Source organism: Carassius auratus, chromosome 2 (genome assembly GCF_003368295.1).
Source record: "Carassius auratus strain Wakin chromosome 2, ASM336829v1, whole genome shotgun sequence".
Classification (NCBI taxonomy): Eukaryota; Metazoa; Chordata; class Actinopteri; order Cypriniformes; family Cyprinidae; genus Carassius; species Carassius auratus.
This window is the reverse complement of record NC_039244.1, coordinates 10,041,904-10,056,368: the sequence shown is the minus strand read 5'-3', so window position 1 is coordinate 10,056,368 and position 14,465 is coordinate 10,041,904. Positions and strand designations below refer to the sequence as shown.

The following is a 14,465-nucleotide window of genomic DNA, read 5'->3' as shown; positions in this document are numbered from 1 at the left end:
GGCCTCGGCCAGTCGGTTATATAAAATATCAAGGTGAAAGTCATAATAGCTTGCTTAGTATAGACCCAGCTACCAACCCAATTTTGAGAATAGATTAACGGTGATATTTTTTTTATCGCTCGATAAGAGTCTTTCGTTAACGCAGCACGTTAACGCCTATAACGGCCCACCACTAATATATATATATTTATCTAGAGGGAAAGAGAGGAGCAAATTTGATCAAAGCACAACTTTAAAAAAACAACAACTTTATTTGCTCTGATTTGACTGTATTATGTATGATAATCTTCACAGGCAACGACCCAAATGAAATTAAAAGCTATCCAATAACAAACCAAGGTTTGTTCCAAAATATGGTTGCTTCACAAATAGATAGAATATAAAAAAAGAAATAGAAACTTCCTCTATATGCTATACTTAAACACAAGAATGCACATATATATGCCATTGCCATAGGATGACAACAATCCTGTGTCAATAAAAAATCTAATAAAATTGGCATAACTTAGAAAAGTTAATACATATATGAATATATTACATTTTAGCCACTGACAAAAAGTTATTTTTATCTTAACCTGTAAATTATTAAAATTGCATTTCAGAAAGGTATAAACCCGAATGAGCATTTTTTTTAGCTTCTGTGGTAGTGATCATCCACACGTCAAACTTGAGGAAAAATAAATAAATAATAAAAAAACAAATAGGCACGTTGGTCAATCAACATGTATTTTTCCTCCCAGAAAAAGCTGCTGTGGATCATTTTCTACAAAATTATTGCATGTAGTACATACTAAAGTGTTCAGGTAGTCTTTTAGCAATTATGACCTAGTACAGACCGCCATCCAGTCTTTTAGCCACTAATGTCAGGGTTGTGTGGGCACTTTGACAGTCTTAATCTCTGCTATATGGGAAGACTTCTGGATGATACAGCTGGTGGTGCCTGGCGTTGAGCTCTCCTTCCCTTGGGCCAGGTTGGTCAGGGCCATGGCGGCATGGAGCTCTTTCCAGTAGGTCTCGTTATTTCCTCCTCCGCCAACTTTATGAACGCCGCTGTTGCCAAATGGAGAGGGTAATGGTTAATGAGGAGTTTTTAACAGTCCTTAAAATCCTTGTGATTCATTAGGCAGCAGCATTCTTACCTCTCTCTTTGGTTTGTGCCACAGTCCAACGTCACTGAAAATACAGTTCGGTGGAATGAGTTAAACTGGATATTCAAACCAGATTTTAGAGTAGCCACAAAAGCTACTTGGCCAAAAGCTGGCACATCATTTATGCTGCTAATGAAATACCCCGTATCAATGGAACTGATGAGTAAACATGTTTTCACATGTGCATGTGTGTACATGCTTGAGTAAGTGGGTGTTGGTCGAGCTCAGGGAGATTTAAGTGGAGCTCTGCAGGCTGTGCCTCCAGCCACATTCATGCGCTCCAGCCAAAACAAATGCAATTATGCTTCCCCTGCGCTCTCCAGATGGAAAAAGCATATCTGCTCTGTGTCAGGAACAGACACGCTGTTCCACCACTTTGCAACTGATTTGCATTTGTGAAATTATTACACCTTTTCTTTTGACTAATGACTTTTGAAATGGTTGTGACGTTGCGTTAAAGAAACAGTTCACCCTAAACGTTATCATCGTTTACTCACCCTCATGTCGTTCTAATCCCATGTGACTTTCTTTCTTCTGTGGAATACAAAATGAGACATTTTGTCCATGCAGTCACAGATTTTAAGCTCCAAAAAGAATGCAAAAGCAGCATAAAAGTAGTTCACACAATTTGTGCTCTATGTTCTATGTCTTCTTAAGGAATATGATGTCAGATTTAGGTTTATGGATAGATTAACTGGTTAATTAAAAAGACCCGACTCAGACAAACCATTTGTTTATGACTCAGAAAGCACTATTTCTCTCATGTGCTTTCAAAGCGCAAAGGATGTTAAAATAACGTTTTTCAGATAAAGCTTCAAAAAACACAGAATATAGGGCATGATTAGCATGGACTACTTTTATCACACTTTAATAGCTATTTTGGGTTCTTTTTAAAGCTTGAAAGTTTCATTCTCATGCTTTGTGAATGAAACAGAATGATCAGTGCATTCTTCAAAATGTCTCCTTTTGTGAAATATGAAAGAAAGAAATATGGGTTTAGAGCAACAAGGTGAGTAAATGAAGACAATATTGTAATATTGACTAAGCATATATATCTAGCATTTAACATTTGTGCGGTTTCATTTGCAGTTACTAAATCATATCATTGAATATTCTGTCTTCACACAACCATTCACAAGAAAAACTTTCACACTATTTGATATGGCCAAAAGTGTGAAACGAATGAAAGGAAACATAATTTTTGGTTAGATGCTCCAACAAATTGAGATCCATCCATCATCTTTTGAAATGGGTTTAAATATTGTCCTTTATTTTGTAGATATAAATCGGTTTGTAATAGTAAAGCTGCCTCTCTTTTCTGCTGAAAGCACTGAGATCAGTAACAAAAAAATCTCTCTTATGGGAGTTATGAGAGGGAAAATTGGATGACAGGCATGAGCACACAAAATGCTATTTTCAATATTCTTTGCCTAAAACATCTCCAACTCGGATTTCTTAAACAGTATGTGTGCCAAGAACTACTATAAACCATTAATAAATCATTTGGCTTTGGTTTCTTTGTGCTACTGAATGCCTCTCATCTTTTTAACACCACTTACACCCCCCCCCCATTAGTTATAAACTGAGATCATATAAAACAAATATAGAAAAAGGTAGATAAAACTGTTTTCTCAACAAATTTTGACTGGAAAAATCAACCTTCTTAAATTCCAAAATATTTAGGATTTGTGGCTAGGTAATCTGCAACTAGCACGTGCCACATGGTGGTTTTATTCTGGAAAATTCCACAAACTAACATTTAAAGTTGACATTAGTAGCTGTGCAAAACCCATTTTACTTCTGTAATGTGATATATTTTCAAGTAAAACTAGATATACAATAATAAAAAATAAAAAAAGTCTTTAATAGCATTGTTGTCTGTACACAAAAAATGTCTTACAAGACATTTTTTGTGTACAGACAACAATGCTATTAAAACAATCCCCACTGGATCAACAAAAAGACTTTTGACTATAAGCTGTATTATGGATGCTAGGTCAGTAGTTGGCGATGTCATTTTGTAAAGAAACACTACACAAACATGCAATTCAATAGCCTAGAGAAGTCTTAAAGGGATAGTTCACCCAAAAATGAAAATTTGACCGTTTGACCGTTGTGGTCTGTCAGTAATATAATGGAAGTGGACGGGAATCACAGCTTTTAGAGTCAAAAAACATGCATAAAACCAAATTAAACCCTGCAGCTCGTGTTGATACATTGATGTGTAAAGACATTAAATAATTTGGTCTGTGCAAGAAACTGAACTGTAATTATATAGTTGTTTTAACCTCGAATTCACCGCAATGTCCAAACTGTCCTGTCCTGAACGCATCCGCGTCTTCTTCTTTTTAGTTTACAGCAGATTGCAGACTTACTGTATAAGTGCATTACCGTCACCTATCGCTCAAATGGACCATTGACACTCTACCTACAATCTCAATTAGAAGTCTCAATAAATCAATGTACCGTCACGAGCTGCAGGGTTTAATTTGGTTTTGTTTGTGTATGTTTTTCTTTGTTGTTGTTTTTTTACTATTAAAGCCGTGATTCCTATTAACTTACATTATATGACAGACAGTTTGAGTTACGGTTTGAGTAAAAAATCACCAACATCTTGGATGCCCCTGGAGGTAAGCAGATAAACATCAGATTTTCCATTTTGGGTGAACTATCCCTTTAAAGAGACGAATAGACCACAAACCATTCACAATAAGACCAGGAACATGCATTAAGAAATAATGGGTCAGTACTTTAACATTTGAAACAAATTTCATTTCATTGCAACTCCAACTAAAATGACAAAAACAAGCCTAATATTGCTAATTTTCACACAATTAAAATGTTCAACATATTTTATTAACTTTTCTTTTCTTTTTCTTCTTCTTCTTCTTATTATTATTCTTATTTTTATTTTGTTAAAGCTGAAATCTCTGCCATGTGGGGATAACTCTTTGTGACTCATAGAAGACTTGTAAATGTTCCCTCATCTACTTTCAAATTCTCTCACAAGCTTTTGAGCACCATTCTCAAAGCTATCAGTAGCTGAGCATATGATTCATTCTGAACTACAGAATTAAATTAATCTGTGAAAATACGGACCTTTTGTTTCATGATATCTTTGTGGAAAACGTGGTTTTCCATCTAAGGAAACGGTAAGGTCTCGAATCACAGGCATGAAACAATGACATTTCAGCATTGACTGATTTGTTGTAACCACAACATGAAAAATCAATTAAGAAAATATTTACAGCTCATCAACTTTTTGATGGCAATGACAGCATCACAATGGAACAATTCTACTAGCAACTGATCCCTGCACATGTAGGAAACATTCCTGACAGCCTCTCTTTTTACACTGACTTTGAGTGAACAGTTTTGTTGTTACTTATACATTTATTATCTCAAGTTAGACGCAAGCTTAGTTAAAACACCCAAATAACTACCAAGACTCTGATAACTACCAAATTATTATTATTATTTTTTTTTTTTACATTTTTGGAGTTTTTTTTATTGTATGGAAAAGGTCAACTTGGACATTCTCCATCTCTTTTTATGTACAACATAGGACAGTCATTAAATGAGATGTTGCTCTTTGTATTTTGCTATCATTATTAATGTCCTTTTCTGAACAGGCCACATTGAGTAAAGTACAGGCAACATCAAAAAGAAAATGTAACTAATGTTTCTAATGTTGTGAAAAATGGCAACTTTTGTAAACAGCTAAACATATTTGAGACATCCACCACTGTACAGAGTTTGATCTAAAATAATAATAAAAAAACATTTTCATTTCAAAAACGTAGTCATTGTGATAAAATATGTGTTTGCTGTAGTGTCTCATAACTGCAGATAATATTGTTATAGATTGGATAATTAGAATGCTTATTTTCATTACAAACACCTGCGTGTTTTATGGAGTCATACTTCATCATGAATGAAAAAAACAAAAAGGCAGAGCATTCCTTAATTTTCCCAAAATGGGACTATTCCAGAATGGCACAGAGACAAAATAAACAGAGAAGTAGAACATTTATAAAATATTGAGGTGGAATTATGTTAATGATGAATTAGACTCAACTCCTTTGGCAACACTTATGCATTTTCTTTCATGAGGCATCAGCAGGTGTTCCTATAACCTACGAGTCCAAGAACGTTCCACTCACTAATCAAACCATATGAAACCACAGCTTTACTTTCTATAATTATTATTTCTTATGGGATGCACAAAATCTGTCATTGTGTTTGTCTCAATTTGTGTTTTTTTTCCCTCTGTGTGTCTGTCTGTTAAGTTGAGATAGTTTGATATTGTTTGCCAAATCTGACAAGCCAGTCAAAGCAAACTACATTGTTGCTGTGTGCTTTTATTGTTTTCATGGAACATAAAAAGAAGTTTAGTTGAATGTTGATGATGGACTTTTCCATACAATGATCACAATAATGGTGATCAGGGATTGATATGCTCCAAAAAACAACAACAACAAAAAAAAAAAATTCACCATGTAAGTATTGTGAAGGTTGTCATATATCTGTAGTGCATTCTCAAGTCCCCTAAAATCATAAAATAGCATTGCCTAGAAAGCAGCTGTATCGCCCTACTTTATGGTGCATTAAAAGAATATGCTGCTGGCCAAAATTTTCTTTTGAGTGTTATACAGCTTTGCAAAGACATGAAATGAATTTAAAAATAACAATTCAAAATTTGGGGAGAACTATCCCTTTCACCTCTTACATACTAAAATTGTTCCTTTCAATCTAATATTTTCCTAAAAGGGAAAAAATCACTGTTTTGAAGACCTCTGACGAAGTACAAAGTGGCAAGCATCTCTTGACAATATCCTCTTTAAATTACATTTCTGAATCTTGAAAGTTTGTAGCAGCTCTTACCAGTACGGTAGGTGAAGTTTGCCTCAGCTTCTGATGATGGAGAGAGAAAATCATCCTCATACTCATTGGAGCTAAATGATCCAGAGTGGTTCCTCTTCCGAGAGTCCATAACATTGTCGGAGGCCATTACATGCCGAAGGGAATCATTTAGATAGCGGTTTAGCAAGCTGTTCTTGTATTTTGGTGGAGACACATAATCATCACAAACTGAGGGGTCTGTACTTCGCCCCAACCCTTTGCCTCTGCTGTCCTGAATAACACTCTTGTGCATGGGCCTGCTATAGTCTGGTTCACTGGCCTGAATCTGTAAAGGATTCTCCCCATCTGTGGAACACAAATAGATAGAAAATCTTTTTTTTTTTTACTTTTTTCAGTTTTAGTGTTGGCACATTTAACACATTTTGTCATTAAAGGCCAGAATACATCTGAATGTAACAGAATATGTAAAGCCGTACCGTCTGATGTTGTGTCATCACTGCTAATGCTGAGTCTCTCAGCATTGCCTTGTACATATTTGTTGTACAGTTTTATGCGTAGGGCCCAGCTCAAGTCAGGCTGTCGAACTGTGTTCTTGAGCCTACGTCTCGCATTCGCAAACCAGTTTGAGACCTGAAAAATACAAACGCAATCAGGAACACCTTTTGGCCTATCTTGCTTACATTGACGTGTGTAATGTTTAAATGAACAGTTCAAAAATTATGCAATACATGGTCTATCTTTTTTTCAGTTGAGCTAGCTGTTTTTAATCACTGTATCCCTCTTCAGAGTCCGGCTGATGTGGTTGATTTTTGTCTGCATATTTCCATATTTAGATTCTCATTTGTAATTACATAAAATATATTTGTATTTATTTATTTAAAGTACTCACATACAAATACATACATCTTATATTTGATAACATATTCTATGTGTTTTACAATGGAATATTTCTACCCTACCAATATGACCCGACACCAAATAGAAGGGTTCACAAACTTTTTACCTGTTACACCAGTGATGCATTCATACAGTAAATTACAGATGAAGTAGTGAGTCTGCAGCAGAAATGACATGAATGACATACAAATGTATAATGCATATAACACCTTGCTGATTTATGTATTACAAGAAATCTGCCTGAACTGCTTCCACTCCAGCAATGTAGCATCTATAAATCTAGTTAGTTAATCTAGTAAATATAGATGTTTGTGCTTGGCAAAACAGTGTTTGGCAATTCTGACATTGGCTTTGTCAGGATTTATTTAATCTTTTTTTTTTAAATGATAGAAAGCAATCTTGCAAGTTAATAATACTTAAATAAGCTGAAGGAAATATGAATGCTTAAATCTGTGTTTGTTGATAATAGACTGGGGGTAATTTATATATATATATATATATATATATATATATATATATATATATATATATATATATATATATATATATATATATATATATATATATATATACATATATTTGTTGATTTATTTCATTTACTTTTTTTATATTATATTATATTTTATATTATTTTTTTTAAGAATCTTATCAAAATGATCTGGATTTCTGCTTAAGTGATTTCGAAATGATATGATTTTCCATCCATAACATGATTTTGCCATCCATGTCACAATATTGTATACAGACTTATTTACAGGTCAAGTCAATTCAAAGCATTCGTGGACAACAGAAGTGAAGTTAAAAAGATGAGAGACATTCAGTAGCACAAAGAAACCAGAGCAAGTTAACACAAACACATGCACCAGCTGCAGCGCCATAAAATTATTGGACCAAAAATGTAAACTTTTAAGATCATCAATGGAAAAAGTATGTGACCCTGAAGGATACTAGAGTCCAATATTTCAATGCATTTCGACTGACCTGCTGTAGTATCAAGAACACTGTAGGGCCCCACTCTTTACAAAAGGATTCTGTTTATGTGTAATACAACTCAATCAGAAGAGATTTCAGCACACCTCGGAAAGACACCTGTAGAAGTTCATAAGACTGGAATGGTTGCATAAGAAATTCCAGACATGGCCCTCCGTGCATCCATAATCAGGACGATAGTTTACAAATGGAAGAAATTCGACACAATTGTTACTCCAATGAGTGGGCATCAGCAGATTGCTAGTGTACTTGGTAATGTATGCGAGTTTACCATCAGAAAAAAACAGTGGGAACCACTAAACCATCTCCCAAGTATATGGTGACTGTCCTTAAGAATATCCCACACTGGAACAATAGTTTGTGGACATATAAATCAAAGGTTACATTTTTTGGCCAGTTCTACGCAGCCAAATGTTTTTACATGCCAACATCATAAACTCATCCCAGTTGTGAAAAATGATGCTGGGAATATGATATTGTGGGAGGGTGTTTTGATGTCTCTAGGCCTGGACAGTTTACAATCAGAAGGATGAATAAATTTCAAGTTGTACCAAGACATTATACAGTAGAGCATCAGTACATCTGTCTGTTATCTAAAACTACAAAAATGATAGTTCATGCAGCACAACGATCCAAAACACAGATGCAAACAACAACAGGGAAGAGATTGGTATTTTTATATTAGCCAAGTCAGAGTTTTTGAAATCCAGTTAAAATTCAGTGGAACAATCTAAACAAATCCTTCATGTAAGACATGCAAAAATTCAACCAGGCAACTCCAATACTACGATTGTTTATCATAAACAGAATAGACACAAATATCCTTGAAATAAGCATGAACTGCATAGATCTAACAACGTGCACAATTATTATAATGACATTATCTTTACAGGACATGGACAGCATTGTTTTATATAAGAACAGACCTGCTACCCATTTTTGGGTTGTTACACACCAGTGGCTTAAATGCCATTGTACTGTACATTGCTGTGTATGTTGTATGTTAAAAAAATATTTTAACAGAACTAATAGGATCTGATTTTTTTTTCACATCTGTACTTCTACATGCTGTAAATCCCCGTTTTTATTTATGTGCCAAATCCAATCCAGTACTCCCTTAAAACCACCCCATCCAGATCTGACCAAAGTATGAGTCTCCTTCAGTGTCAGTGTTTTTTTTTTTTTAAATGATAGCAATCATAAAAAATAAAGCGATCTTGCAAGTTAATAATACTTAAATAAGCTGAAGGAAATATAAATGCTTAAATCTGTGTATGTCCAGATCAGGCCAAAGTATGAGTCTCCTTCAGTGTCAGTGTTTGTTCTGACCTCACCTGAACCAGGGTCATGTGGGAGCCCAGGGCCAGCAGTATCTTCTCAGTCTTGGTGGGGTAAGGGTTGTCTCTGTGCTTATAGAGCCATTGCTTCAGAGGTCGAGCCATGTCCTGCAGCGCCTGGCGTTTGTGCCGCACCTTCCCTACACTGATCAAGTAAAACAACACACAGGGGCAAAATTTAGATTTTATATTCCAGATTTGTGAATGGCAATGCCTGTTGCATAAATTAAAGCATGATTGTTAATTTTTATGGAATATATGTCATTAGTCATGTACTGCAAGCTGCTATCGCTTAACAAATCCCCTCTTCCCTCTGTTACTTTGCTGACTTTATAAGGATTCTTTGAAATTCTTTGTGCAAAATTAGCTGACAAAAAAGACTTTTAATGGCAGAGACAATTGCTTTTTCATTGCTTTAGTTTTGACAGACCATTAACAAAGCATCCACTCACCACACTACATTATTGTACTGTCAGTGCATAACCGAAACATTTTACATGAGTGGTAATAGAAGCCAATGATACTGTAAACAAAGTGCAGACCACTGCAACTCAAATGAATAAACCAGTTGAAAGAAATTTGTTGATGTCCAATTAGAAGATGTGGATATCCAGCACCAAGACAATCAGCAGATGTCACTGTGGACCAAGAAACATCCCTGCTGTTTTTTTCCACGTATGATGTAGGTCAAAATATATAACCCGATGACTTTACTTATACTGTATGGGTTTGAGGTTCACATCTCTGTCTTTTCCACATGCCAGTATCCTTTAAGCAATATACATTTGTACAGTATTAATGTAGTACACTATACTGCTTTCCTGTTAATTAAAGGATTGACAACAATGTACTTTCAAACACCACTTTACAGCCAATATTTAATATTCCTCTTCATTCTGCTTCTCATTAGCAGCCGTCTGAATAAAACAGGTTTGTTACACTACATGTACAGCAGAGATAACCCAGTAAAAAAAAAAAAAAAAACTCAAACCAGCACATACGGGATTTTTCCTCAACAAGGATTTTTTTAAATACTTCTGATATGAAAATTATAAATCAACACTGTTCCCGAATATTAAATAAAACATATGGGGTGGTAGAATACGGAAAAAGTCTGGCTCCATTAGCTACGCTGCATTAACTCATCACATTCAGTCACATTTGACCGTTTCATGCACGGTCATTTTGTCTCATACATACCCATTTCTCCTGTGTTTGACAGCTTCGGTGCCACCCATCACTTTATGGCTCGTCAGTAAATCTGAATGCTGTCCTTCAATCACCTCTAAATAGCTTCTGCTGGTTCTCTCCACATTCTGTTCGCTATCCTCAAAGCTCAGCTGATCAAACTTACTGAAGACTGTCGTGTTCATCGCAGCTTTCAATAACTGCCATGTGCCAAAGTCTGTCCAGGAAATGTCCTTATACTTTTATAATTCCCCTGTGAACGAATGGGTTATTTGAAATGATTTTCCTGATTAAAAGAAAAATAATAATAATCATAGACTAGGCTATTACCTTTTAATTCAACATAATTCACCGATAATAAATAAATAAGACTAATGGGCAAAGTATTTAAATATTAAATTTAAGTGGTCTATTTAGCTTAAATATTAACTGACGACATAGCAATATCAACTATAAAATTGGAAAATAAAAATGTAAAAGTACTTACAAAGTAATCCTGTTAGATGTTAATCTACAGCTACACTAATAATTTGAGTGTGTTCCATCCCGTCTGCTCATATTCAGCAGCACTGTGCTCAGCAGCTGCATCTCTCCACTGTATCAGCCCAAAACTAAAGGCTTTCGCGCGCACCCCGGAACATGAATACAGCGCGAATCTCGTCTTTCCCAGTGAGTCTGGCGAGCTCGTGTCCATTCAGCTACTGTGCGTCTGACTGCAGGCGGGACTGGATCATCTCCAGTGGAGTCCTCGAATGTAACCTGCCTATTTCACGGATAACATTTTATAGGTGCATTGAGGCTTAGCTCAGTACCGGGAATTAACTAGGACTGTCTGGTTTAAAGTATACAAACAAAAACATGCGCTTTTAATGTATTGCTTAATGTTGTTTGTTAGAAAATACGGCGAAAAGACTTTATGAAGACTTTATGCAGTGACCTTTACTAAAATAAAAACAACAGCTTCAAGAAAACATAAAGTCATGAAACCTATCTTAACAGATCCCATGGTGTAAAAATTGTTGAAAAAATAAATGTGGCATAATGTGCAGCTAGTCGGTCACAGTCGCAAAATAAATCAGGATATCTTTACAGGTTTATTTAATGATCAGCTGATTATAATTTTTTTTTTTCCGAGGTTACCAAATAATCAAATAGGGCGTGAAATATAGCCTATTCCAGGGAGTTCAGTCTTACAAAAATATAAAAATGCAATCTATAGTTTTACAAACAAACAAATAAATTGATTAAATATGTGTTGGTGTGTGTACTCAAACACTATTCTTTATTGTTCTATATAAAACTTGCTGACAACTGTAGTAAATAGTAATGATGATTTGCAGCTAGATTTGATACATTTAACACATTAGCCTTTAGTGACACCTCAAATTGAAATTGAAAGTGAAAATATTCTTATGGCAAAACATATGTTTTAAAATTACATATAATTGTGGTTATGCAGAAATCTCTGATGTAATCACAAAGAGCGTCCTCATAATGACACTTTAAAGCAGACAGCACTTTCCTCTTCAGTAGCCCATATAACACAGCAACATACATTATAAATTCCTTTCCCTCAGAGATAGCCTCGCTATCACATTTGTTAATACTAGTTACACGCAACTACTTTTTCCACCTAGGAAAACAAAAAGAAAGGACACGTTAAGGTCGAGTTGTTGACTTAACATGCACAATGCTGCAAATGTGCAAAACTTTTCAGATAAAAGATTCCCACTTGTTGTTCTGCTCTTTTTCACATGATGGAAGTATGCTTACACTCATCTTATTTTTTTCTTTAAATATGTTTCACACAAAATTTTCCAAGAAAATGTACTTTACTTTGTGCACTAATATGTACTATTATATGTGCATTTCATTTTGCTCTAATAACTGTGTTTGTTCACTTAATACTATAAGTAATATTATGTAATGTAATGAGGATATGTAGTTATGAAGTTGTAAAATTCATTGCAAAAACAGCTGCAGTTTCTTCACAGGCCCCAATGAAAAGTACTGGGCAACTTCAGATTACTGCAACATAGCACCAATTAGAGAAAATCAGAAACCATAAACAGCACAGCCACAAATGCTCTGCAACACACAATAAAATGAGCATGGCCCAGAGGGATGTACGTCTGTAAATGACAAAATCGGTTTTATGTTCCCATGGAATGATCTAAATAGAAACAGTGTCAGTGAATGTATCACATGTACCACGAGCCTTTTGAGTCATTCAGTTAATAGTCTCAGCACACTCTTGATCTGTTGTTGTGACTCTTAGACTTTGATCACAGATACAGCGCTGCATATGCTGAAAAAAAAATATGACAACTGCAGTACAAGATGCTGTCCCATGAAATGTGTGCATAGTTGCTGTTACAGGCTTTAGATTATAAACCTAGAAAGAAAATAACGTTGAAAGTGACGCTACTCTTTCAGTTTGGTCTGTTATATCTAGCAGTTCTTTTATTAATTGCAACTAATGCTGTTTAATGGGCTCGCTATTATAGGTATAACTCAGGTATAACTGAAACATTTGGCTGATGTTCCCATGTGATTTGTGTTTGGCTCTTTTATAGCTGCTCGATTTAATTGGCTAAATGTTGCTTTAGCAATCACATTTATTTCTTTGATTGGGCAGCTGTTGTTCTAAGGGGCAACTGTGGACCTGTAAGTTCCCAGTATCCCGTGCAGCAGCTCTCGGCCGGAGCCGGCTATCACTGACAGTCTGTAGAGAAGAGCATGACTGCAATGTTACTCTGTCTCAGACTCTATAACCAACTCCACATGTCTTATCTAAATAAGCACTAAGCCAAGACAGATCACATTTCCTTTTGCTGCTAGCCAGACGTACAGATTACCTTGTCACTGGGTTCGACATAAAAATGGGAATTAAATTGGTACTGGCACATAAAGCTGAGGTACCAGTCATGTTAAAGATATACTGTACTTCTGTGTATTAAGCGATTCTTCACCCCTTTTACCATGTACTTATTGTACATTACTTTTTGTCTCACCTGGGTACATTTAATGCAGAATAAACTGTTAAGTAATTGAAATCCCTACAATATTAGAACTTTGCCATTCCACTCATATAAATCCTTTGAAGAAATCCCCCTATGACTTCTGTCAAATGAAATCTTAATTCATACCACAATCACAGGGTGAGCACAGTTAGTCAGACAAAAAGCAGCCCGAATGCCAAGGTGCAGTCATGGCAGAGGCTGGAACAACTGAACAGAAGGCAGAATATGGAACATATTTTAAGATCATATTAATAACAGGATCATTTTTGGTGGGTGAAGAGACTGTAGACACTGGACACTATTAAGCATGAAGCACTGGGTTTATAGAGTCAATATGATATCATAACTGACCCTTAACCCAAAACTTTATTCTAAAAGAGAACATTTACTTTTTTTCATAATCTTTCAGCAAAATGTAAAAACTTGCTTTGCCTCTAAAATGACTTTCAGGTGAAGTCACCTACCACAAGAATTATTCATTCTTGTTAACAGTGATATAAATGATCCAATGCTAAATTTAGACACCACATTAAAGCCTAAGAAAGGTAAGTTTGGGCTTTATAGATGTACTTTTTAATTTTAAATATGTTTACGTAAAAAAATGTCTGTATTGTTGTCACACAATCTCTGTAAAAATGACAGTTGCAGTTATACAGCCTTGCAATGAATGTAGACCTGGTAAGGCATGTTTCCCAAACGCAAAACCCTGGGAGTTCATCGGTTGATGAAAAGCCAATAACTAAATATATTGAATGGAAAGATTAAAAAAATGTGAATCATGTGATAATGATGCTTGTCATTATCAGTCAAAGGCTGTGGTTTCCTTATTCCCAACATTTTTATCAGCATTTCTCCAGTTGTTTTGCCAAGATAAAATCTGAAGATTTTGCATGTTTGAAAGTGATGAATTTAAGACAGATATTAGTATTGTAACTTGTATTTTTTATTATTTTCAAAGTCTTCATTTGTACATTTAAAGTTAAAACATGGGTTGATTGGGTCAGAGACACTATCACAAC

General features: G+C 35.2%; 1 protein-coding gene across 1 annotated transcript; it reads right to left on the bottom strand.

Moving 5' to 3' along the window:
* Nucleotides 1-369: 369 nt before the first annotated feature.
* Nucleotides 370-11,239, bottom strand: LOC113110653 (homeobox protein Mohawk-like). The gene is made up of 7 exons (XM_026274784.1): nt 10,911-11,239; nt 10,436-10,676; nt 9,233-9,380; nt 6,488-6,641; nt 6,033-6,356; nt 1,140-1,173; nt 370-1,050 (listed from the first exon to the last, which is right to left on the bottom strand). The coding sequence occupies exons 2-7, from the start codon at nt 10,606-10,608 to the stop codon at nt 864-866; spliced, it is 1,020 nt and encodes a 339-aa protein (XP_026130569.1). The 5' UTR covers nt 10,609-10,676; nt 10,911-11,239; the 3' UTR covers nt 370-863.
* Between the last annotated feature and the right edge of the window lie 3,226 nt (nt 11,240-14,465).

What these genes read in the sequence shown, in the direction of transcription:
- LOC113110653 (XM_026274784.1), bottom strand. Translation starts at nt 10,608, where the DNA reads ATGAACACGACAGTCTTCAGTAAGTTTGATCAGCTGAGCTTTGAGGAT. An exon ending in GTCAAACACAGGAGAAATGG is followed by an intron (nt 9,381 to 10,435) that starts GTATGTATGAGA and finishes TTACTTGATCAG; the next exon opens with TGTAGGGAAGGTGCGGCACA. An exon ending in GGCACAAACCAAAGAGAGAG is followed by an intron (nt 1,051 to 1,139) that starts GTAAGAATGCTG and finishes ATTTGGCAACAG; the next exon opens with CGGCGTTCATAAAGTTGGCG.